General features: G+C 32.6%; 2 protein-coding genes across 3 annotated transcripts; both read left to right on the top strand.

Annotated features, from left to right (window-relative positions):
- The first annotated feature begins 12,877 nt into the window (after positions 1-12,877).
- LOC130979262 (2-oxoglutarate and iron-dependent oxygenase domain-containing protein CP2-like) lies at positions 12,878-17,240 on the top strand. 2 transcript variants are annotated; one of them, XR_009086612.1, is made up of 9 exons: positions 12,878-13,413; positions 13,794-13,841; positions 14,440-14,616; positions 15,013-15,163; positions 15,329-15,412; positions 15,696-15,820; positions 16,216-16,377; positions 16,705-16,816; positions 16,904-16,920. XR_009086612.1 is itself a non-coding variant. In XM_057902665.1 (9 exons), exons 1-9 carry the CDS (start codon positions 13,108-13,110, stop codon positions 16,940-16,942), a joined length of 1,161 nt encoding a protein of 386 aa, XP_057758648.1. In that variant the 5' UTR covers positions 12,879-13,107; the 3' UTR covers positions 16,943-17,240. The 2 variants fall into 2 exon arrangements, 1 of the variants encoding a protein (XP_057758648.1); XM_057902665.1 differs by having other exon boundaries at positions 12,879-13,413; positions 16,259-16,377; positions 16,904-17,240.
- A 2,086-nt stretch (positions 17,241-19,326) lies between these two features.
- LOC130982955 (uncharacterized) lies at positions 19,327-21,602 on the top strand. The gene is made up of 3 exons (XM_057907108.1): positions 19,327-19,947; positions 20,217-20,402; positions 20,977-21,602. Exons 1-3 carry the CDS (start codon positions 19,474-19,476, stop codon positions 21,262-21,264), a joined length of 948 nt encoding a protein of 315 aa, XP_057763091.1. The 5' UTR covers positions 19,327-19,473; the 3' UTR covers positions 21,265-21,602.
- Positions 21,603-24,901: the final 3,299 nt, after the last annotated feature.

The following is a 24,901-nucleotide window of genomic DNA, read 5'->3' as shown; positions in this document are numbered from 1 at the left end:
GTTGGTTGTGATATTCTTCATTTTAATATAGGAAAGTTTTATAGTAGTATCGATTTTGGTGGTTAAAGGTGACATATATAAGTTTGACCAACAAATAAAATATTAACATATGACAAAAAAATTAAATCTAAAATCAAAATTATTCTCTCTCTTTCTTATAATTTTTTATGATTATTTTTATCAAAATAATTTCTTGTAATTATTTTTATAATTAAAAAAGATAATTTCAAAAAAAAATTATAATTATATTTATAATTATTATTTTATTTTTAAAAAATAATTTTTATAATTATTTTTACTAAAATAATTTTTTATAATTATTTTTTTAATAATTTCAAAAGCTAACACCAAAATTATTTTTTTAATTTTTTATTATTATTTTTATTTCTAAAAAATAATTTTTATAATTATTTTTTTTGTAATTTCGAAAAACTAACACCAAAATGATATTCTCCCTCTCGGTGTTAGTTTAAAAATAATCATAAAAAATGATAAGAGAGAGAATTATTTTGGTTTTAGTTTTCCAAAATTACAAAAAAAATAATTATAAAAAAATTTATTTTGATAAAAATAATAATAAAAATAATTAAAAAATAATTTTGGTATTATTTTTAGAAATTATTAAAAATAATAATAATAAAAATAATAAAAAATAAAATAATTATAAAAATTATTTTAGTAAAAATAGTTATAAAAATAATTATAAGAAATTATTTTTTAAAATAAAAATAATAATAAAATAATAATTATAAATATAATTAAAAAATTATTTTGATATAAGAAATTATAAGAAAGAGAGAATATTTTAGTTTTAGATTTAATTTTTTTATTATGTATCAATATTTTATTTGTAAGTCAAATTTATGTCACCTTTAGTCACCAAAATCAATGCCACCATAAAACTTTCCTTTAATATATTCTTATTATTAATTAATTAAGCAAAACAGAGCATGCTAAATTATTTTGCCCTAGTCACATAGAAGTGTGTTTTTACACTTTATTATTCCATCACTTTAAATAGGTAAAGTTCAATCCAATCGAAAATTAATGTGATTTTTAACTTAGTCCATTTAACTCTGTCTTTCTAACAAACAATAGAATAATTAAGTTTCTACTATTTCAAAAGGGTTACTCTATATTTTGGGAATAACTAAAATAATATAGTCCATATAGAGAATCAATGAATAGAAAAGATGACAAATTTTTCAATGGAGCAAAGTATTGTTTAAAAAATTTTGATAAATTATAAGTAATAGTGTAATCTAGAGAGAGTGATGAGATGTATAATTTATTAGTTTTTACCTTTTATCCAAAGTTATTTTTTGTATTAGTTATATTTCAACATTGAGTAGATATAATAAGTAGCTATAAAATAGATATTGGTAAAAAGTAAAATTAATTAACTTTTTTTTATCAATATTAGCTAATTTTTTAAATATTATTTAATTATCTTAAATTTTAAATCATAAATCATAAATATTTAACTTTAAGTACTAAATTATAAACCTAAACCTTAAAATTGGCTAATGATAACTAACCAATAATTAATTCCATCCATATATATTTAAAAAAAAAAATCCACACGCTTACACACAAATACAATTAAGAAACTTTTAGAACTTGCCAATTATATCTAATCCTCTCACCAAAAATACAATTAATTTGCTAAATTAATAATTTAAATATTAGTAGATATATAATTATTTATGTATTTTTTTATTAGATTAAACATTTGAAATAAATAATTTCATAATATGATGATATTAGAATTTTTATTCTATTATCTAAAGATTTAAAGATTAATCCTGGATGACCCCAAAAGAATGATTTAAGCATCATGCAAACAAAAGATAAATAAGGCTAGTAAAAATTTATGCAAACAAAAATTAAAAAAAAAAAAGAACCTCTTGCGTGACAAATATGTTAGCCATCTAAGTATTGATGTACTTTTTTTTATTAACTTAAAGTTGTAGGGCAAGTGATTTCATGATACACATTATTGGTTGACTTGGCTCCTCTTTATCGTCTCTATATTACAATAAAAACGAATGCTACGATATAGAAAAAAAATTCCTTCTACAGCTGTAAAAAAAGGGTAATGCTACTGTGCTGATGAAAAAATTTTTCCTCATCTGCTGAGGAGGCATGGCACTAAAACAAAGATGACACGTGTTAGTATTGTTTCTATATTTGTGCTGAAAAAAATTAGATGAAACCAAAATTATATTTAACAAAACCAAAATGTTCCAGCAAAAAATTTAATTATTCAATAGATTTTTATCTAATTTCATAAAAAAATATAAACCCAAAAACAAACAAAAAAAAACAGAATAAAAATAACATTAGTCATTCATTTTGAATAAATGATTTTTTTGAAGTAGGGACAAATTTAAAAAAAAAACAAACATAACTTGTTTGAACAAAGTTGGTGGTTTTAAGTATTTAAAGTTATGAGTAAAGTACCATTTCTACCCACGGAAGTTGAAAACGCTGACAAATCTACCCACAAAAGAAAGAAACTACCAAATGTAACCATCAATCGTGAGATCCGTGGGACGAAACTAACCAAGCCTTGTTCTGGCGTTGACTCCGTTAGTAACGCTACTTACGTGGCAATTCACGGCGTGACATGGCTGGGGGAGCTTCACACGTGGATTCTATAATTATAATTATATAAAAATATAAATGGATTTCAAAATTTTAATTTTTTTAAAGAAAAAAGGAAATTAGAATTGAAGAGTTATCAAAGGTACAAGTCTTCGCGCGTTTCACAGAACAGAGGGTAGAGCCCTAAGAAGAAACTGTTCATCTTCTCCATTCACAGAAAGTCTCCGGTGCCGACAATAATCTTCGTGTTGAAGAGAGGGTGGTTGTTGTTGTGGATCGTGTTAGCTTCTGGAGTTCGGTGATGTCATCCATAGGTAAGTACTAACCTTTGATCTCTCTGTAATGTTTTCCTGGATTTTCGGTGCATGGTTGTGAATTTATGATTTTTTATTAGGGTGTCTTTGTAGTGGGTATGATGTGGTTGTGAATTGGTTTTGTTTTCTGTGTATGTATATTTGCAGATGGCAACTATCCACATTACGTTAGTCATTAGTCACAGAGAAAAATTTGTCAAGGGTGATGATGGGAAACTGGCATATGTTGGAGGTGAGAAAACAGAAATTGAAAGAGTGAATGTGGATACTCTTAATAAGTTCTTCCTGAATGACTTAGTAAAGGACATAGGGTACAATGATGTGAGCGAGATTTACTGGCTTGAACCTGGGAAGGAGTTGGATGGTGGGTTGAGGTTGCTTAGACTAGACATGGATGTGGTGACTATGTACGAAGCAGCCATTGCTAATGGGAGGAGAGTTGAGGTGTTCACTGATCATCCAATTGACCTTCCTGAATTTGTAGAAGAAAACAATGAGCCTGAACCAGAGGTTGAGATATTACATGTTAATAGGACCCCAATCAAGCATAGAACCAAGATTTGTGTTAAAAGGACCCCAACCCCAAAGAAGAAGAGAAATAGAGTGGTGAAATTGAGTGAGAATGTAGGAGGTGTGCATGGACCGGATGCTGAAACAGAGGATGATTCGATAGATCAAGATTTTCGTCATACCACAACAAACACACAACAACCATATTTAAGCCATGATCAACCAAATATACCCACCCATTCACCTAAGGTAACATTTGATGAGGCACCAAGAATCGTTCGGCTCTCAGATGCACCCAATGAAACCAACTTACCGCCGTCTCAGCAGGTGGTGAAGACTCCTCCACAACCTGAACAACCAAATGTATCAGCTGCAAGTGAAGAAATTGGACACCAAATTCCAGTATCGGCGGAGTCAGTGGCTCCAACTGTTGATCAAGGGCCTGCTGAATCTGTTGAGGTTTTTACACAGTACATTCCACAGCCTTGTCAAGAACAAGAGTCTCAGGAGCAGAGCATTCAAAATGAAAAGGGAACAGTTGGTAGTGGTAGTCAACCCAGCAGTTCACAGCCCGGAGTAGATATAAATCGAGATGTGGGTGGTGGTAGTCAAAAGAAGAGGAAGAGAAGATCAACAGTCAGGCCTCCACCTTCAGGGCAAACATTCATACCTAATCAGGATCCAACCAAGCATCCTTCATTTTTTATACCTGTGGAGGGTGAACTTATGTCAGAGGCAAGTGCAGGAATGCATTGTTACGAGTCGGAGGAGCTGGATTCTATTGCAAGTGATGATGAAGACAGTCAGCATGCAGCATTTCCTCAAGCGAATCCAGATGCTCCAGTAAGGGAAGTAAGGTTGGAGGTTGGCATGGAGTTTGAAAATCTGGACCATTTCAAGAAGGCAGTTAGGAAGTTTAACATCAACTTAGGCCGAAGCATATTCTTTCCAAGAGTGGATTCAACTAGGTGCAAGGCCATATGCTATGATGAGAGTTGTCCGTGGCAGATATACTGTGCAAAACGGTCATTTCCATTAAGCTTTCAGGTGAAAACGTTTGTGAATGAGCATACCTGCAGTAGAGTTAATAAGAATAAATCTGCAGATGGTAAATGGGTTGTAGAGGAGCTTGAGGACAAGATCCGTGATCATCCAGACATGACTCAAAGGCAGGCACAAGATTTTTTCAAGAAGGAGTATGACGTGATTGTGAACGAAAGGAAGATATACAGGGCCATGGTGAAAGCCAAAGAACGAATAGAGGGCTCAGAAATAGCTCAGTATGCAGTTCTTAGGGACTATGCTAATGAAATTATGAGGACCAACCCTGGCTCCACTGTGAGGATTAGTACTGATTTTGTTGAAGGGACTGGGCATAAGTTCAAAAGGATATATATATGCTTGGAAGGGTGTAAAAAGGGTTTTTCGAGTGGCTGCAGGCCCTTTATAGGGTTAGATGGAACTTTTCTAAAGGGATACTACCCTGGCCAGTTGTTGACTGCAATTGGCCACGATGCCAATAATAACCATATATACCCTATATCGTATGCTGTTGTGGAGTGCGAATGCAAGGATAGCTGGAAGTGGTTTCTCGAACTCCTACAAGAAGACTTAGGTGACGCTGCAATCAATGGAATCAACTTCATGTCAGACATGTAGAAGGTAAGGGCTGAATTCGTGTGCTATGTATATGTGTTCACGTTTAGTTTCTTACAATGTATCATGCATACCTCTTGCTGTCATAGTTACTAACCTTCATATGGTATATTGATATAATTGTGTTGCTTTTCTCATCTAGGGCCTCATCCCTGCTATGCGTGAAGTGAATCCAGGAGCACATCACAGATTTTGTGCTATGCACATATGGCAGAACTTTAGAAAACAGTAGGGGGATACAGAATTGAAAATTGCTATGTGGAGATGTGCCAAGGCCACAACCTCCCAAGAGTTTAATGCTGTACTGGATAGGATCAAACGGGTTAATCCCCATGCTTGGGATTATCTAAACAGGATCCCTCCAAGTCAATGGAGTAGGAGTGGTTTCAGTGAATACCCAAAGTCTGACAACTACACGAACAACAATTGTGAATCATTCAACTCTAGGATAAAGAAAATGAGAGGGAAGCCTATTATAACTATGCTGGAAGAGGTGAGGTGTTATATGATGAGCATAATTGCAAGAAACAAGAAGGCGTTGGTGGGATATAATGGAGTAATCACTCCTGTGCAGCAGAGTAGGCTGGAAAAAGAGAAAAGGGAGAGCAACAAGTGGCGGCCTTTTCCCACCGGAGATGATCCTGGTAATGTGTATGAAGTACAGTGCCTGCCACATAAGGTTATGGTGGATATAGGAAAGAGGACTTGTTCCTGCAGGTTTTGGCAACTGACTGGCTTGCCGTGCAGGCATGCATGTGCTGCCCTTGGATACCAGAATAGGAGGCCAGAGGAACATGCTCACAACTGGCTCTCTATGGGGGCGTATAATAGCACATACGAGTTCGTCATCCAGCCGGTTCCTAGTCAAGAATATTGGCAGCATGTTGATCTACCTCCAATATTGCCCCCAGTATACAAGAAGCAGATTGGGAGGCCAAAATTGAAAAGAGACAAAAAGAACGACGCCCCAAAAGATCCCACCCCAGATCCTCATAGAGCTCCAAGAAAGTATGGCCCCATCACCTGCAAGTACTGCCTGAAGGTAAACCTTATTTCATTTGCTTTCATTACTTGTGCTTTCAATGCTCCATGTTTATTTCATGTTAAATGTATTACAGACTGGACACAACAGTCGTAGCTGTTCCAAGAAGAAGGAGGCAATGGCTGGGAGTGGTGGGGGACAAAGTTCAACTCCACACTCAGCTGCTGAAGATAATGAGGAGGATGCGGCAAGAATGGAGGAGATGTTTTGGGAGGAAACTCTGGAAGCTGTTGAAGCTGCTGAAGCAGCAGCATCTCAGCCACCACCTGTAAGTGTACTAATTAAGTTACAAAAACTCTTTACAACTGCTGTTTTATCAACCCACTCATATGTGTCTACTCTTATAGGAAACCAACCCAGCTCCTCAACCAGTTCCTAATCCAATGAGGTCTCCTTCAACTAGGCCACCAACTGCAAACAAGCCACCAAAGAAGAAGAAGAATCTGCGAAGACCACCGCCAACTACTCAGCAACCACAGTCTGCTCCAGCAACAAGAACTACTAGTAGTGCATCACCCCTGCTATCTGATGTGCCACCCACTGTGACACCTCAAACCATGCTAGCTGCCTCCCAGGGCACTACTTCCAGGTTCATGGAATTCATGCCAACTCCCACAGTGAGAGGATCAACTTCAAGTAGGTGGCCGCAGCCTGCCTTCCTTCCACCTCGAATTTTGAAGTCCACCACTGCACACTTGAAGGAAGGGTCAAGCGGAAGCAGCAACTCCACACCAAATCCTTGAAGGAAGATTATGTTCTTTTTTGTACTGTCCATGGCAGTTTATTTTACTTTTGATGGATATGTCAAATACTTTAGCTTCAATTTTCGGTATGGGTGCATACTCGTTGTTGATAGCTCATACCTATAACTTGAACAATTAAGTAACTCAATTTCTACATACTTATCAGGTTATTTTGCTTGTATTTCATGTTATTTTCGAGCAGAAAGTAAACAACGATTGCAATTAGTAATAGATAATATCTGCAAGTTACATATCTGATATCACTTTGGTTGACATTTTCTGAATTCCAACTGTCTACAAATGACATATTCAGAATCGAACATGGGTATTTTTGTCCTTAAATAACACTAACAACTACATAGGCTCAAAACCTTCTGAGAATCAGATACAAAGTACAGACAATGTTACACACCACCACCATTGACATAATCACAACCCAAACCCTAAGTTTACTAACTTCAACTTCAAACCTCCCTAACATCATCAACATCTTCACTTCAGCCTCAGCCTCATTAACGTTTTCCTGCACATTTCTTTCTAACAGTCCTCGTCTCAGACCCTCCCACTTCCCTTCGATTTCGTCTACCCATTCAAAGAAGTTGCAGTCTGAGTTCTATCCATGGCAAAAAAACTAAAATCAGACTCACATTCAACTCACATAGAACAGGGTGTACAACGAGTTACCTTCCAATTCGGACAACGGACGAACCACCTCCCAGGATTCATTGCCGTTCCTGATTGTAACAGCGTCACCCCCAACCCACAGTAACATCTGCCATTGAACTTCCTATCATGCACCCTCTTCGAAATTGAGCTTGCAGACACACTACCACTGCCGTCCGAAGGTGGAGTAAAGAGTCTTCTCCTCGACATTGCTATAATTTCCAAGATTTTCGTGAATCTAGGGTTAGGGATGGAACAAGGTTTGAATTTGGGAATTCTGGGGTTAAGGATATAGTATAACGGTCATACAACTCAGTAATCCACGTGTGAAGCTCCCCAAGCCATGTCACGCCGTGAATAGCCACGTAGGTAGCGTTACTAACGGAGTCAACGCCGGAACAAGGCTTGGTTAGTTTCGTCCCACGGATCTCACGATTGATGGTTACATTTGGTAGTTTCTTTCTTTCGTGGGTAGATTTGTCAGCGTTTTCAACTTTCGTGGATAGAAATGGTACTTTACTCTAAAGTTATTATATATTATATAATTTTATTTTTAAAATAGAGTAACTAACTATTTTAGATAAATAATTAAATTATTAAATTCAAAAGTAAGTAATAATTTTTAAATTGAGATAACTATTTTTTTATCTTTTTTATTAAATATTTTTTAAATTTTTAAAATTTAAACTTTTTTCCTCTTTTTAGATATTTTTTCTCTTAATGCTCATACGTATTATCATATAAAAATACTTTAATATTTATAATAATAAAAAAATCTTTATAAGTACATGCATGAAAATAAATTATTTTAAAATTTATTTATTTTTCTTATGATATTAAAATTATAACATATTAAGTAAATTTATTAAAACAATTATATTTTATATATTTTATTCAAGAATATATTTTAAATACATATAAAAAAGTTATTAAAATAATTTATTTATATTATTTTATAGCATATTTGTTTATGATATAAAACATAAAAATATAATTTACTGTTATAATAATATTCAACAAAATAAACTAATAAAAAATAGATAACTTTTTATATTTTATTGAATTTGAAATAATATATATATATATATAAATTAAGATAATTTTTTTATATAACAAGTACTTATTAGGATTTTTTAATTAAAAAATATTAGTTATGATTATATATATTACTAAATATATAATATTATATTTAACTATATAATATTTTAATTTTTGACATGTTCTCTACTAAATTTTTGGATTTATCTCTGATTTAAAGATAAAAATATATTTATTATTATATAAGTTAAATATGAGGATATATATATATATATATATATATATATATATATAAAATAAAAATTTCAGTGAAAAAAAAAAGAGTTAGATAGTGATATTCTAATTTTTTTTCTTCTTTTTATTATTAATTTAGAAGGATATTATTGTTGTTTTAATTTATTATTTTATGGACCAATTCCTATATGATGGATAATATTCACAAAAAATTTAAAACGGTCAAAATTTTTCAAAACTAATAAAGCCTAACAAATAAATTATCACCGTTCAAAATAAATTAAACCAATATAATTAGCATTCATAATGTTGACATTTTTTATCCACACTATTTTAACATAAAACTTGTTTACAAGTATAGAAAACAAGACTATACGGTAGCGTTTGTTTGTAGAGACACGACAGAACAGGACACTGAGACAAAGACAATAGGATAGAGATATTAAAAATTATGTTTTGTGTATCGTGTTTGGATACGATGGATAGGACACTAATGTAATGTCCAGTATTATGTTTGGATACACATGGACAAGACTAAAATATTATATAAAATGACTAAAATAGTTATATAATTCCAAATTTTTTAGTATAAACTAATTTAATAAATAATGAGAGTACGTAGGAGTACAGACAGTGGAAACTTGAAAAAATATTTGAAGCAGTCAAAAATTTTAATAAAAAATTATATAATAGTATTTATATTAAAATAAAATTTATAAATATAATTATTTTTTTAAATTTATTATTAATATGTAGGAATACATATGGTTAATATTAATAAAAAAAATCTGAGTTTGATTAATAAAAAATTTCATTTAGGTTAATAAGCCAAATTAATTTTAAATACAAAATCAGTTTTAAAAAAGAATTCATTTTTAAATGGAAAAAAATTAATTTTTGCACATAAAAATCTATTTTTATTTAGAAAATTAATTCTTTTTATCTAAAATTTTATTTTTCTTTTCAAAAAATTAATTTTTTTAAATTATATAAAATCAATTATAATTTATAAATTATTTTTTAGTATTTTAAAATATCAATTTTATCTTTATAATATTTATCTTTTAAAAGTCTCCAGACTAATTATTTTTGTTATTATTTTTATTATAAATCAAATAATATAATATAAGGTTAAAATGATGTTGAAGTAAGAATGATAAGAAAAAAGAAATTATCCAGTCTAATAAAAAATTTTATAAAAAGGAGAGAATACCTGAGAAAAAAAAGAAAGAAAAAGAACGTAAAGATAGAAAAAGAGCATAAAGTAAAAAAAGTACTTTCTGAGAACAACGCAAAATAGGAAAAATAAGAAGGGGTAACAGTGGAATAATAAAAAATAGCACCATGGACAAAAAAGAAAAAAAATTCATAAAAACAGTCCGTGTCCCTCTTCCAAATTCTGTGTCCATCATTGTCCTTCGTAAAAGAGTGGACACAAAAGTATAAAAAACTGTCCCGAAGACAATATGTTCAGTGTCCATGTCTTTGCTTCTAAACGCTTTTTAAGAATGTGCTGTCCATGTCTCCGTGTCCTGTTTCCGAAAACAAACGCTACCTACATGTCGTCTCTTCTCTAGTGCCACGCTTTTTCAGCACATGCGGAAAAATTTTCCATTCATCACCGTAGAATCTTCCGTAAAAGATATGTGTCGCGTTACCGTGAAAGAATCTTTTATGTAAAAAATTCCTTCTACAACCGAAGGGTGGCATGATTTTTGAATTTACCTTTTGAGCCTTGTAAGCACTTGTAAGATAGAGTGTATTTTGATAGCTTCGAAAAAATAGTCTTTTGGGCAAAAAAAAAAAAACAATTTAGATGGGTTTTAGTGTGAGCCTAAAAAAATTAGAACCTAGAGAAGAAGTTTTGTTTTTGCTGTGGGTTGAAATAGCCCACTGTGTTAATAAATGGAGAATAACAAATAATTTTCTAACCAATTTGGATTGGTCGAGTGGTCAGCTCACTCGTCCGCTTAAGCAAGTGTTAGGAGTTTCAATTTCACCTTGTGCATTCAGCAACTTATTAGCCAACAGAATAATGTGGTCAGTGAAATTGCATACAAGAAAATAAATACAAATTATTTTATGGTGTGGTATTTGTGATATGTTTAATTTACATATTTGACTATAATATTAGTAGGAATTTGTAGATAAAGTAATTACAAAGCGTAACTAAAAGGAGTAGCCGTTAATTGGTTTGAAACTAGGTAAGTGGTTTAATAAGAAGTTGTTTGTGATGAAATTGCTTTTAAAAAAAAGTTATAGATTGACTCTTAGATTTGGTATGTTGTGGGTAAAGTAATTCCTTTAGTGAAAAATATTTTGAAGATGTAAAAGTTTAAGACAATAATTAATATTCTGGGGCCTAACATGCTTCATGCGTATGCTTTAAGTGTCAACTAGTAGGATTAGGGTTTCATGACAATGAATTGTATACAATGGTAGATTGTTGAATGATAATATTATAGAATAAGTGTTTGTTTGTGTCGTCATTTTGATTAATTTTTTTAATAATTTTTATTTTATTTTTTAGCGTGTTGGACAAATTTTTAATAATAAAAATAAAAAGACTAAAATAATAAAAAATATTTTTTTAAAAAAATTATAATTTATATTTTTTTTAAACCAAAAGTATACCCATATACCACACTTTGAATGTAGTCTACAGGAAAATTTTCCAAAATTTATTTACATAATGAATGTCCACAATTTTATATTTTTACCTATTATGTACTGCCCAATAGATTAGATGTTTAACCAAAAACATTTATTCTTGTGCAATTTTTTCGTTCTTGGTATCAATAATTGATTGTGCCATATTTTTGTATTTTGACTTTTTTCATTCAATATGGTGTTACTATTTACAATTTTTTTTTTTTGACATTGGTATTATTCTTTAAATATATTTTAACCAAAACCAATAACAAAACACCTATATAATGAGTAGTATCATCCACTATTTCTTAAAACGAGTATTCGACATATGTGCAGTGTGGATATATCCGGTGTGGGTATGGATTTTTTTTTCTTGTGTTAAAGGATAAGAAGAAACAAAAAAAAAAAAAAAACACACTAAACAGTAAACACTAGGGAGTAGTTCCGTTGCAATAATATTGTTAAATTTTTTTAAGGTTCATTTCATTTTAATTGTTGAATGTAATTAGATGTTGTATATTTAGCCAAAACATCAGCAATTTAGTTGATATTTTTTTGAATTAAATTAATTTTTACTCTCTAATTCTAATTTAAGATTTCTTTGATTTTAGTCACCAAATCATTATCAGAATTTTACACTTGATTGTTTCTATCATTAACAAAAATAAAAGCATCTAAATAATCTGTTTCGCAAATAATTTTTCTAAACTCAGTTTTTTATACTAAAATTAGCCCTTTCCAAATTACAAAAAACTCACTTCAAAAAATAGTAATAAATGATAAAGAACTAGTACAACCACACAACTAAAAACTATTATAAGTGTATATGGATTTAAAATTGATTACTATATTAATAGCATAAAAAATAATTTAAATGTAAAAAAATGAGTTCAGACTTAATTGTGCTATTCATTTTGAGTGGTTAGTTTATAATATACATTAGCATTCTTATTTTTCTGTTATTTTGTTTTTGTACATAGCACGGACATGTCTACTAGTAAATGAAATAAAATTAGTCTTATTTTGCAAAAATTGTACCATCCTAATAAAATTAACAAATAAAATTTTGTTATTTGTATAATTATTTTAATAAAATAATTAAAACGAAATTAAACGAAAGGAGTTGCTCTTACACCCACCAATATTTCCGGAGCGTAACTTCCACGTACCAAGGTAGAGAAAATCAAGATTTTACGTGAAATCGAAAAAATAAATAAAAAACGTAAAACATAAAATCTTAACAAGATTTAAATCGTAAAATCGTCAGACTTAGTATAAATTTTGTAAAATCGATAAACTCATTTAAAATCATAATATCGGAAGATTTTAAGAGTTAAATCGAGATTCTATCTACTATGCCACGTACCCAAAAAATCCTTCAGACCAAAATCCGAAGTTAACTTAAAACCATCCCTCAAATTCTCAAAACACTTTACCAAAACCGAACATCGAACGAACTTCACTCCCCAACTTCATTTCTTCAGTACTTCAACCAGAAAGAAAAAGAAGATACTACTAATAATAAAACCCTAAATCCCCAAATCTAATTCAACAAAACCCTAATTTACCCCTCCGATTCTCGCATCTCCATGGTGTGAAGTGCGAACTGGGGCGTATTCAATTGCTCCCACAATCAGCGGTTTGAAGAATGTCACAAAACGACCGCCCGGAGGCGCCGTCCCCGGCGACAGCTGCAAACGGCTCCCCGGCGGCGAAGGCGGAGAATCCAGCTGCGAGGGCGTTGGTTTCTTCGAGCTTGAGGCTGAGGCTGAATCCGAACAAGGAGCACAAAGCGGAGGAGTACGAAGACTTGCAATTGGAGTACTGCCCAGCGGTTTTCACCGCGCTGGAGAGGTACCTTCCGCCGAACATGCTCAATGTTCGTCGCGAACACAAGGCCAAGTTCATGCACGACATTCTAGCCAAGTATATGCCCCGCGCAGAGCAGACCAGAGTATGGTGCTTCTTTCTCTCTTTCTTTCTTTTTTAAGTTTTTTATTTTTCGGTTAATTTGTTTTGTTGCTCGGAAAATGTAAGTTTGTGGTTTGAAACATCAAAACGTACATATTTGCCCCTGTTGAAAGTTTGTGGTTCAAACATCAAAACGTACATGCATTACTATAGTTTGTCATAAAATATTAGGTAGTTGCTGTGCTCAGAATAGACAATTAGTCATGACAATCTTATGCATGCAGTTTTATATTCTATAGTACTGATTAAGTTGTAAAATCTATCATCACATCATTGTTATTATCATTTAGTTTTATGGTTATTATTTTTTCTGTTACTTTGTCTTCCACAAAATTTCATGACTGTTTAAATTTTCATTGGCAGATACAAAAGCTAAGAGCATACAGACTGAGGATAATAGCAAATTATCGGGTATGCGACAACCCAACTTTTAACTTTTACTATTCTTTTTGTATACTTTTGTATACCTGGAGTTGATTTTGAACCTGAAATGAATATTTCTGGAGACGGAAGTGGAAGAAGGAAAGAATGTCACATAAATTATTTTTTTAAAAAATTGAGAATGTATAATAAATTACGATGCTTGAATCTGAAAATGAATTCTACTTCCTATTATAATGAACCTCTAGTTTGGCCGAATTGCGAATATGCTAACTGTAGAATCCTACTTCCTATCTTGTCTTTCGTTACTCTAGTAGCATAATATGAGGTTAAAGTTTCTCTTGATCCCACTAAATGTATGGCATCGGTGTATTAGGCATTTTCTCTATCTTTGAAGGAAAGGATTTCTATAAACATGATAATTAAATATGCTATAACTGAATAAATTATTACTTACATCAAAATTGCAAGGATTAGAGGCTCGATGGAGTTTGAAATACGAAAGAACTTCTGTCCTTTTTTATTGTAGATGTGCTGTACTGTAATGACAATTGTCTTTCCACCTCCCTGTCCCTTTGTTGTGTTAATTTTTAGCAAGACTGACAGGTTTTCTATCCCAACTTTGCAGCCTCGTTTCCGAGAATTGTATACTCTGAATCCTACGGCATTCTTTGTCCCAGCATTTCTGAATGCAATTAATGAAAATACAGAACAAAGCTTTAGAAGGATAATATCCGAGCCTTCTCCAGGCATCTTTATATTTCAAATGCTACAACCACGCATTTGTGAGTTATTCCTCTCCGAGGTACATTACAATGTTAACCATCACTACCTGTCATATATACCATACTAGAAATTAGAATGTGCGCTTGGATTGACTTCTTGAAAGGAAAAAATTACTTTTCATCCTCCCCCTCCCAAATATAAGTATTCCCCCCCCCCCAAAAAAAAAAAAAAAACACATTCACACACACACACAAGTACTTTTATAAAATTTTAAGTGTGTTTGGATAGAATCATGTTTACCAAAAAGTCCTTTTAATATACAAAGCAATAAGGTAGTAATATTTTGCGGGGTTTTGAATGAATTGTTTATTAAAACAAGGTACTTTTTCAAAAGACAATCCAAATGCATACATGCATATCCTTGATTGTATTCTTTAATTTTTTAGACGTTATGTAACTTTTTCTTGGTGTCCAGATTGAAAATGTTGAGAAGTTTGTAGCTGAAACAAAATTCCGTATCATGCGTCCGAATATCATGAATAAGTATGGCGTTGTGCTTGATGACTTTGGCTTTGGACCAATGCTTGAGAAACTTATGGAAGGTTTTATTCGACCACTGTCTCGAGGTGAACGTTGTGATTGATATTGTCATGATGATTTGTTGGAATTTGTTCTCTAGAAATGACTATCCTGCTTATTGATTTTTTTATTTAAAATCTTTTTCAATTTCCCTTGTTTGGTTCGTGCTAGAGAAATGTGTTCAATTACTTCTTCTGTTTATTTTTATACAGTCTTGTTTCCCGAAATTGGATCATCGCTGGATTCTCATCATGGATTTGTTGTTGAATATGGTAAAGATAAAGCTGTTGACATGGGTAAGGGCACTTCCTGATCAGTATTTATTTTTTATTTTTTTGCAATTCCATAGGTCACCTGGATTATATTTGATGTTTATACTGAAGAAGGCTAGTATCTTAAAACATTTTATTCTTACTGTTATCATTTAATCTCTTCCATTATAAAAATTTCGATGAACCAATTTATGCTTATGTAAAAATTCCAAATTCAAACTAAGCTTGGATTCCTATTCCTATAGCAGCCAATTTATCTGCATTGGATGTTTCAATAGAAAAGAGTCTTACATTTGTACTTTCGCAGGTTTTCATGTCGATGACTCAGAAGTAACCTTAAATGTTTGCCTGGGCAAGGAATTTTCTGGAGGGGAATTGTATTTTCAGGGCACAAGATGTGAGAAACATGTAAATACATCAACCTATACAGAGGTAAGTCTTAGTGGTATTAGGAAGATTTTATGCTTAATTTCTTATCTCTTTTTCCAATTTCACCATGAGTATGCAAGGATCTACTTTCACTAAAGGGGCAGTGCATTTAAGAAACAAATCTCATTTTAAGTTTCTGCGCAACTGTTAGCTTGATGAACTGTGGGTTTGGTTAACACAAAGGGGAATTTTGCATTAAATTGCAAAGAGACTTATACTCTTCATGTGTGTTTTTGCTGTATGTATTTCTGTTTTTTTCCATTATATGTATACCGGCATATGTTAGCTTTGATAATGCTGATGAATCCAGATGAAATTATTCATTTTGGGTTCATATTGTGACAATGTACTATTTTTAAGGAGATTTATGGACCATTGCTTGTTGCTATTTTTCATAGGTGGTTGTACACTTTTTTTATGGAGTCCATTATTTGAAAGCAGGAGTACTTTGACTATTCCCATAAACCTGGACGAGCTGTGCTTCATCGAGGTCGCCATCGCCGTGGTGCCAAAGCTACAACATCTGGCCATCGTGTCAACCTACTTCTGTGGTGCAGAAGGTTTGTTTGCTTATAGATTGGCCTCCATGCAAATTCGGTTTGTCCAATAATTTCTTTCTTTTCAAATAAAATAAAATTTTATAATAGCAAATAGCACCGGTCTCTGCTCGTGTTTCATACATCACAGTCCCACCCTTGTTTGTCATCATTGGTTTGAGATGAGAAGTTGCTTGCATGTCTACCAGCAACTCATTTGGATTGCGATATTGAAATTCTGTTTTGCATTTTTATTATATTACCCTTAATTTTTGCTTGAATGGATTAGTCAATTCAAAGGTATGTCACTCTCCATTTTGTTGAATTAATGGTTGCATTATTTCTGTGTAGCTCTGTCTTTAGAGAGGTGAAAAGGTATCAAACCGATTGCTCCAGCTGGTGTGGGGAGTGCAGTAAAGTGAAAAGGGAAATGCAGTGCTCCCGGATCACATCTACCAAATCGGTAATCTCTCTCATCCGAATTCTTTATGCTCGAGAAGGAGGTTGCAAAATATGACATCTGTGATTTTATGGTATTACGCTATTACAGGAGTTGCTTGCAAAGGAAGGCGAATCCACTTCGAAATGATTTGCAATGTGAATTGTTGTAAAATGATGCAACTGTTTTCAGTTGTCAAAGGCAATGAACTTGTGATTCATGATCCAGGAGTCTGTAAAAGTTATCTCTGCTGGATGAGGATAATTTTGTTGAAATAAGCTTTGATTTCTAACCCTGATAATATCTTATACTTAAGGTTATTGTGCATTGCAACATCTAGTTTAATTTATATATACATATATATTATGTAATTATTGTATTTTAACTCAATTTTCCCCCATCATTTTTCATTTTTAATAGAAGAGATCCAGCAATTGCCTGTTGCCTATTTCAAGAATGTTTAAATTAATAATCAATATAGAGATATCGAAACTTTCTTTACCTCCTTTTTAGGGACAAGATTAAATTACAAACTTTTAAAGGATAGATTTTATTGCAAAATTTGAAAGGTTTAGCTAGCATGTATTCTAAAGGTATATGTTAAAATTACTAATTAAAAAAGTTTTTATAGAAAGATATGTAGTGTACTTATTAAAATAAAAAGTTAAAAAAATTTTACCAATAAATAATTTAAAATCAATATTTTCTAAGGATATATGTTAGTTAACTTTTAATTTTTAAAGTACAGGGATTCACTTATAAATTTAATAAAATTATAGAAAATTTTTAATTAATTAAATCCAAATTTAATTTAGACCTACTCAACCAATATTAGACTAAAATATACTTACCATTACCAACCACCAGGCAAACCAGGATTTAAATGGATATTTTACATTTTTACCCACAAATGTTTTTTCCCCACTATGATCATAAGTCATACCTATTGGTGTGGAAGTGGCTGGATTTGTTACATGATGGCAATGTTTTAATCTACCCAACAATAATTGGTGTTTTAGGTCAAACCGAAAATCTGGGGGGAAAATGAGAGGAAAACTGCAGAGCAAGATAACACAATCCAAGGCCTGGAAAAATGCTTACTTGTTGAGAATTTGTAACGAAGTCTATCAGAGGGAGGACAGTTACAATTCCATTTTCAGCCAAAAAAAAAAAAGTTTATGAAAATATAAACAAATTCTAATGTACGGTATGATCTTTAATTGAACCCGGAAAACAGGTTACATGTGCACATTACTTAAATATCATGTGTTGCTGTTTTTAATTGACAATATGACATGCATCCGCAAAACAAACTACTGGCAGATTCTTGTTTGTTGAAAAAATCCCTGTAATGTGTCGGCTGCTCAAATTCCTTCTCTCCTTTTACCAACCTTACAGTTTCATAAATCACATAAACAACCATCTCTCTCTCATCACTCATCAGCCATCAAGCATATTCTTTTTTTAATTCCCATCTTCCCATGTGTCCTATCCTTTACTATTATTATTTGTTTGTTATATTTTGTTTTATTTACCCAAAAATTATTTCGTTTTTCACTTCACAAATGCAATTCAACCGAGAAAGAAAGTTGCTTACCACTAGTTCCTTGTCCCTTGTTAATAATTCCTGCTCTGTTTCATTACCATTTTGTATTCATTTTCCTTGTTTTGCAAATACATATTTATTTTTACGTCACATTGATAATAATAATAATAATAATAATAAGAAAAAATATAGGGTACTAACATATTATCTGCTAACTTATTGCCAACAATGATTAATTATTATATTTTAAACACATATAAGAGATACATCCAAAAAATATATCTATAAAGACACTTTTATTAAACACAGCTATAAAAAAGACATTTTTATTAGACACATCTACAAAAACATTTCCATTAAACACATTGATAAATAAGAATTGGCAGATATTGACAGAAATGTTGTTGGTAACATAACGAAATTGTAATAATAATAATATAAGATGTTTAATTTATTATCAATATAAAATAATTTTATCCATGCATATAATTATATAATATTATATCAATAAAAATAATTATTTTTTAAATTAATTATATAAATAATTATAAAAAAATAAATATAATTAAACAATTATATAAAATATTTTATATTATCTCTGTCACTCTATTAAAATTATCCTTATCTTATAAAACCTAAACCTTTGTAAGAAAACTTTAATCCAAAAGCAAAATATAATCTACGTCACTACTCACTACAGCAACTATCTAATATTCTTCATAATAAAAAAAAAGTTGAAAAAAAACTAAAAAGGAAAAAGGAAATAAAAAAAAGTCTGCGTCAGGCAAAAACAAAGAGTCGTTGCTTAGTGCTGACCCTCTCAGCTATCACAGAAAGTCACAATTCAGAGATCTAGTTGTGTCCCATTCTTCTTCCTTGATCCTTCCACACTCTCCAAATTATTTTTCATAAATATTTTTTTTTTAAGTTTCTTTCACCGAAACAAAAAAAAAAAAAAAATAATAATAAAAAAAAAACTCCATTATTATTGAACCTTGACTGAACCATTTCATATTTCCATTCCCTTCTGAATCAAATAATAACCCCTCTCTCTCACTTTGATTGATTCATCATTCATCAACACACAACAACAAGGGAGAGTCTCATTGATCATAAAAAATTTGAAGAAGAAAAGATGCATCATCATGCAAAGACAGACTCAGAGGTAACAAGCGTTGCAACTTCATCGCCGGCAAGATCACCGCCGCGCCGCCCTCTCTACTACGTCCAGAGCCCTTCAAGGGACTCCCACGACGGCGAGAAGACTGCCACGTCAGCTTCCTTCCACTCCACGCCTCTCCTGAGCCCCGCCGCGTCACCTCCACGCGCCTCCACCACTCGCAGCAACAGCAACAGCAACCTCAACGGCAAGAGCACCATCAAGGACCACCGCCACCACCACCGGAGCCACAACAACAAGGCCTGGAACAGCCACATCGATGCCATTGACGAAGAAGACCTTCTCTACGGCGACGATCGACACGATAAAACTCTCCCTCGCCGCTGCTATGTTCTAGCTTTTGTTCTTGGCTTCCTTGTTCTCTTCAGCTTCTTCTCTCTCATACTTTGGGGTGCCAGCAGACCCATGAAGCCCAAGATTTCCGTCAAGGTTCTTCTTCTTTTCTCTCGTTGGAGTCTCTTAAAGTCTTGATTTTTTTAGGATTTGAGAATGAAATCTGAGCTGGGTGTTGCTCAATTTTGCAATTTCTTGCTCATTACTGTTTCCACTATGCTTTCATTTCCACTACTTCCACTTGTTTTGATATTTTCAGAGTCAAATCTGAAGTGGGTCTTGATAAATTCAGTATTTTGCATATTATTTCAATAAGGAATTTTAGGGATCTAGGTTCAATTTGTGGCGTGGGTTTGTTTTTGCAGAGCATAAAGTTCGACCATCTTAGAGTCCAAGCTGGTTCAGATGCTACTGGTGTGGCCACTGACATGATCACTATGAATTCTACACTCAAGTTCACATATCGCAACACTGGCACCTTCTTTGGGATCCATGCATCTGCAACACCTTTGGATCTCTCCTATTCAGATATTGTTATTGCTTCCGGCAATGTGAGTCACTCTTATTCATACCCATGCCTACTATTTCGTTAACATCATTCATTAATTTGTTTTAGATTAATCTCCCAATTTGATATTATCAATTAAAGTCAAGAATTGCCCAAATGATGGGACAAACTGTTAAGCGCCTAGAGTGGTCCTTCACATTGGTTACTAAAATAGTTTTCGAGATCCCAGTTGCACCAATTAGGTTGGCAAAAGTGCACCACGGTACGACGAGTCACTTGATGAAAAACGACCCGGGGACTAACATGATGCATTTTTGCCTATATAATTGCTGCAATTGAAATCTCGAAAACTATTTTAGTGCACGCAGCTAATTTAGGGGACCATTTTGGGGCTTACCTAGGCAAATTAGTCTTTCAAAATTTAAATTATGTTCGTTCATCTTTCATTCGAAATATGTATCCTCTATATGGTAGTTGATTTAGTAGCTGACTTTTTGTATCCAGTAGCATGATCGACAACTAATTAGGGATAGGTGAACTAATTTGGGGTTTTACATACTCTTGGTTATGAGTACAAGCATGTTTTCTATTTTGTCTAACGTTATTAATTGTTGCAGATGAAGGAGTTTTATCAATCTAGGAAGAGTCAAAGGTTGGTGAGTGTTTCAGTTATGGGCAACAAGATCCCTCTCTATGGAAGTGGTAATAGCTTGAGTAGTACAACGGGTGTTCCAACTGTGCCAGTGCCATTGAAACTTAGCTTTGTGGTGAGATCTAGAGCCTATGTTCTTGGGAAATTGGTGAAGCCAAAGTACTACAAGAGGGTTAATTGTTCCATCACTTTGGATCCCAAGAAGCTCAATGCCCTAATTTCTCTCGAGAAGTCTTGCACATATGACGATTGATTGGTGCACATGGAAAAGAATTATTAGAAGGAACAAAAAGACTATTTTTTTTTTCTTTCTAATTTGTGGTTTATTTTTTGTTTTTTATTATTGGGTGGGGAATGAAATGGGTACAGCTCATTGCATGATGCTCAGGGCTCATTATTTTGGATTCTTTTTGCAGCTGAAAATGCCTCAAATTGTGGTTAGATAAAGACATGTTAGTGGCTGGGTTCGGTGGAGAATTTAATTTTATGAATACTTTTTTTAACTTTTACTTTTTGTATTAAAGTCCTTTGTTGGATTTCAATGTAAAATGATAAATTATTTAAATTTATTCAATCCCAGTGTTGTTGTAATTGCTTTTTTCTTTTTTTTTTTTTAATGTAATGTAACTCTATATATGGTGTAATTGACACGTTAACTATAACCAACTAACTTAGCTTTTTTTTTTCCCCCTTTGGTTTAATTAGTATCCTTTGGTAGCTGGAGGATTAATTCAACGCGTAGTGGATAGAAATTAATCAAATTATTCATTAATTAATCATTGCTGCTAGCTAGTTTCCAATTATTTAAAGACCTATCATAGAAGTATGCACATCAACTGCCGAATTCCAGCTGTTCATTTTCCACATGTGAAATTGTTTTATTCGTTGGCTCCTCAATTGCCAAATATCGGGTTTCATTTCTTCCTTTCTATTTTTTATTTTACAGTAATACCCCAACTAATTTATTTTTTGGATGGATATTTTGATCTTTAATAATTTTTAATATACAAATATGTTCCAACTCATAGTGTCATTAGAGAATTTTTTTAAATAAACAAAATAAATATTTTATTTACCAAATATACATTTTGTAGCATTTTTACCGAAATACGTCGTATTTCTTATTTCGTTTATAGTGTAAATGAAATTAGGCATGAAACGGTAGACGTGTATATTTCGTTTACACTATAAATGAGATACATGAAGAATTATAACGTTTATAGTATAAACGAGATATGTTACAATAAATTTTGAGCTGCTATAAAAGAATGTGCAACCATTTGTATTCTCTACAAACATTTCTCTTCTCTACATTTTTTTCGGAAAAATAAGCCAAAATATCTAGTAGTAGTGGATATTTGGTTGTAAGTGTGTATCCTCAATTGCCATATGAAAAATTGTGATACTAGGGTGATATTTGAGTGTGAGAATTCCATTCCATTGCGTACTCGCCGAGTAAGTTCTTTGTCGGAGCCGAAGAATTTGATATTGAGTAGCATCGGTGATAGCGGGAGAAAAGAGATCGAAAGGATGGGGTATAGGTTGCTAGCATCGATGGAAAACATAGTTTTTTGGTTTCGTCTGGTTTGGCTTCATGGCGACAAGCATGTGTGCCTAATGTTTGACATCCATGGGAGAATCATGGCGAAATAAGTGATGGAGTTTTCTGCAGAGGTTGGTGATATCGATGGCGGTGGATCTAGCCAGTCAAACTTTGTGTAGGATGGACCACCTCTCCACCACCACCACTACACGTTGCTACTTCAGTGGAAGACATGGACATTGACGGTGAGGACTTCGACGAGGAGTATGTTGCGGATAGCAACGAGAGTGGTTCTTATGAAGATATGTTGCAGATAGCAACGAAAGTGGTTCTTCTAAAGATGATGATGAGGAGGAGTTTGTACCGGAGATCCGGTCGAGCCATCACGTCGGTATCTTCTGCCTGCTCCGCAACCAATTCCGGCTTTGTCATCTGTACCCAGTCACTATTATACATTGGATCTGGACGCAATGCAAGAGAAAAATCCATTTTCCAACAAGGGTAAGGACGATTACAACTTAGACGGTAGTATGGAGTTTTGGATTGGACACAGGTTCAAAAGCAGAGATGCGATAATGCAGTATGTGAAGAATTATAGCATTCGCAGAAGTGCTGAGTATCGAGTCGTGGAATTAGATCGATTAAAGTATCATGTGCATTGCCGGCATTATGAAGCAGGCTGCCCTTAGCGTCTCCGTGTTGCTCTCCGACAGACCCGCTTTTTCAGGTACTGTAATGAGGACGGAGAACCTTTGATAAATTACAACAACATTCAATCTGATCTTGAACCCTATCATGACGATGCGCTCCTCGATGATTACGAAGATGAAGGGGATGGTGGCGATTGGCGACGCTATGTGCACTCGCAGACTCCGGTCTACGATAACAATTTGTCCAAGTCAAAGCCAAGTAGAGGCTCATCAAGAAGGGTGACACTGGGGAGACAGTGAGTTGCACCGGAGTTCGAAGACAAGTTGGCGGAGGAGTATAAAGGCGGGGCGAGGTTTACGAGGGAGGCGTCGGAGGAAGGGAGGAAGAGGAAGAAGGGGGAAGGAGGGTGGAAGTGGGAAGAGAGAATATGTTTAAAGGGGAGAAGAGGTTTGCGATTGGTGAAAGTGGAAAGAGCATGTCCAATTTAGGGGATCTAAGAAAGGGGAGGAAGAACAAATTTTGAAGATGAAGATTTAAGAGTTTGTTGTAAAATAAATAAGGAGTATAAATATAAAATAAAAGAAATGTAAACAAATAACTCTAGTAGTAATATTCACCATAATTACTATCTCAATATAATAAAGATGATTATATTTACTAATATTATAAAAGGTGAGAAAGAGAAATATTTAGAATAGTTATAAGAGAGAGAAAATTGTTTTATTGATGATGTATTGCTTCAACCGCAGCATCTCTTATTTATACATGTAACAAGAGTTGATTTTCAAATTTCATTTATTCTGATTCTATCTTAAAAAAAGATTTCTTCAATATTGAGAAGATTAGTCCACCTAAATCATCCATGGCCATCCATATCTTATCACAATAAAATTAGGATTTTATAATTGTATATGAGTCGATTTAAGTGTTATAAACAAATTTAGATATTAATTTAGGTTAAATTTATTGTTTGTACTGTCTACATTAACTTGCAATAAATTACTAAATTGACACTTAACTATACATATCAATAATGTTAAAACGACTAATGATATTTAGATTAACAAAAATTTATGTTTCTAAAAATGAAAAATATATTTAGTTATTTAAAAAATAGAAGACTTAATTACAACGAATTGAGACTTTTAACAACCATTTAAAATATTATCTCGATAAATTTTTGTGCTAGTTGAAAATAAGATAATTCGGAGAGAAACCATAATGTTTTTAATGGAAGGGATAACTTTAAATTTTAAAATTTTTCAATAGCTTATATGTTTTTTATTAAAGAAAAAAAAAATCTTAAAAACTTGTTTGTCTATTTTAAAATATGATGGTAAATGACGTTGTTCTCTTAGCTGACATAAATTTATTGTCATAGCAACATGTGGCACTTAATTACCACGTATAGGATTTAATATTACACATGAGCAATTATAGTTAGTTACTAATTATTGAAGAGTAAAATTTCCCCCAACTTCCGAGTCCCTGACCATTGTTCAAAAAAATAATCTATTTCTCATCAATTGAAAATTGATAATGTGGTATTAATGACTAATTTTGTCAAATTTTTTGGTTTTTTTTATTAAACTCTATTTAAAATTAACAGATTTTACCTACCTACAAAGTTAGTTGATTATGTGTCAGTAATATATTACAATAAAATAGGACAAATAAATTTTGATAAAATTTTTTA

Source organism: Arachis stenosperma, chromosome 5 (genome assembly GCF_014773155.1).
Source record: "Arachis stenosperma cultivar V10309 chromosome 5, arast.V10309.gnm1.PFL2, whole genome shotgun sequence".
In the NCBI taxonomy this organism is placed as follows: Eukaryota; Viridiplantae; Streptophyta; class Magnoliopsida; order Fabales; family Fabaceae; genus Arachis; species Arachis stenosperma.
The sequence above is the reverse complement of the archived record's forward strand: the minus strand, read 5'-3'. Positions and strand labels throughout refer to the sequence as shown.

Excerpts from the sequence above, each read along its gene's own strand:
- LOC130982955 (XM_057907108.1), top strand. The coding sequence starts at position 19,474 with ATGCATCATCATGCAAAGACAGACTCAGAGGTAACAAGCGTTGCAACT. Across the intron at positions 19,948-20,216 it reads AGCCCAAGATTTCCGTCAAG|AGCATAAAGTTCGACCATCT; the intron begins GTTCTTCTTCTT and ends TTGTTTTTGCAG. Across the intron at positions 20,403-20,976 it reads TTGTTATTGCTTCCGGCAAT|ATGAAGGAGTTTTATCAATC; the intron begins GTGAGTCACTCT and ends TAATTGTTGCAG.
- LOC130979262 (XM_057902665.1), top strand. The coding sequence starts at position 13,108 with ATGTCACAAAACGACCGCCCGGAGGCGCCGTCCCCGGCGACAGCTGCA. Across the intron at positions 13,842-14,439 it reads GGATAATAGCAAATTATCGG|CCTCGTTTCCGAGAATTGTA; the intron begins GTATGCGACAAC and ends CCAACTTTGCAG. Across the intron at positions 15,821-16,258 it reads ATACATCAACCTATACAGAG|GAGTACTTTGACTATTCCCA; the intron begins GTAAGTCTTAGT and ends ATTTGAAAGCAG.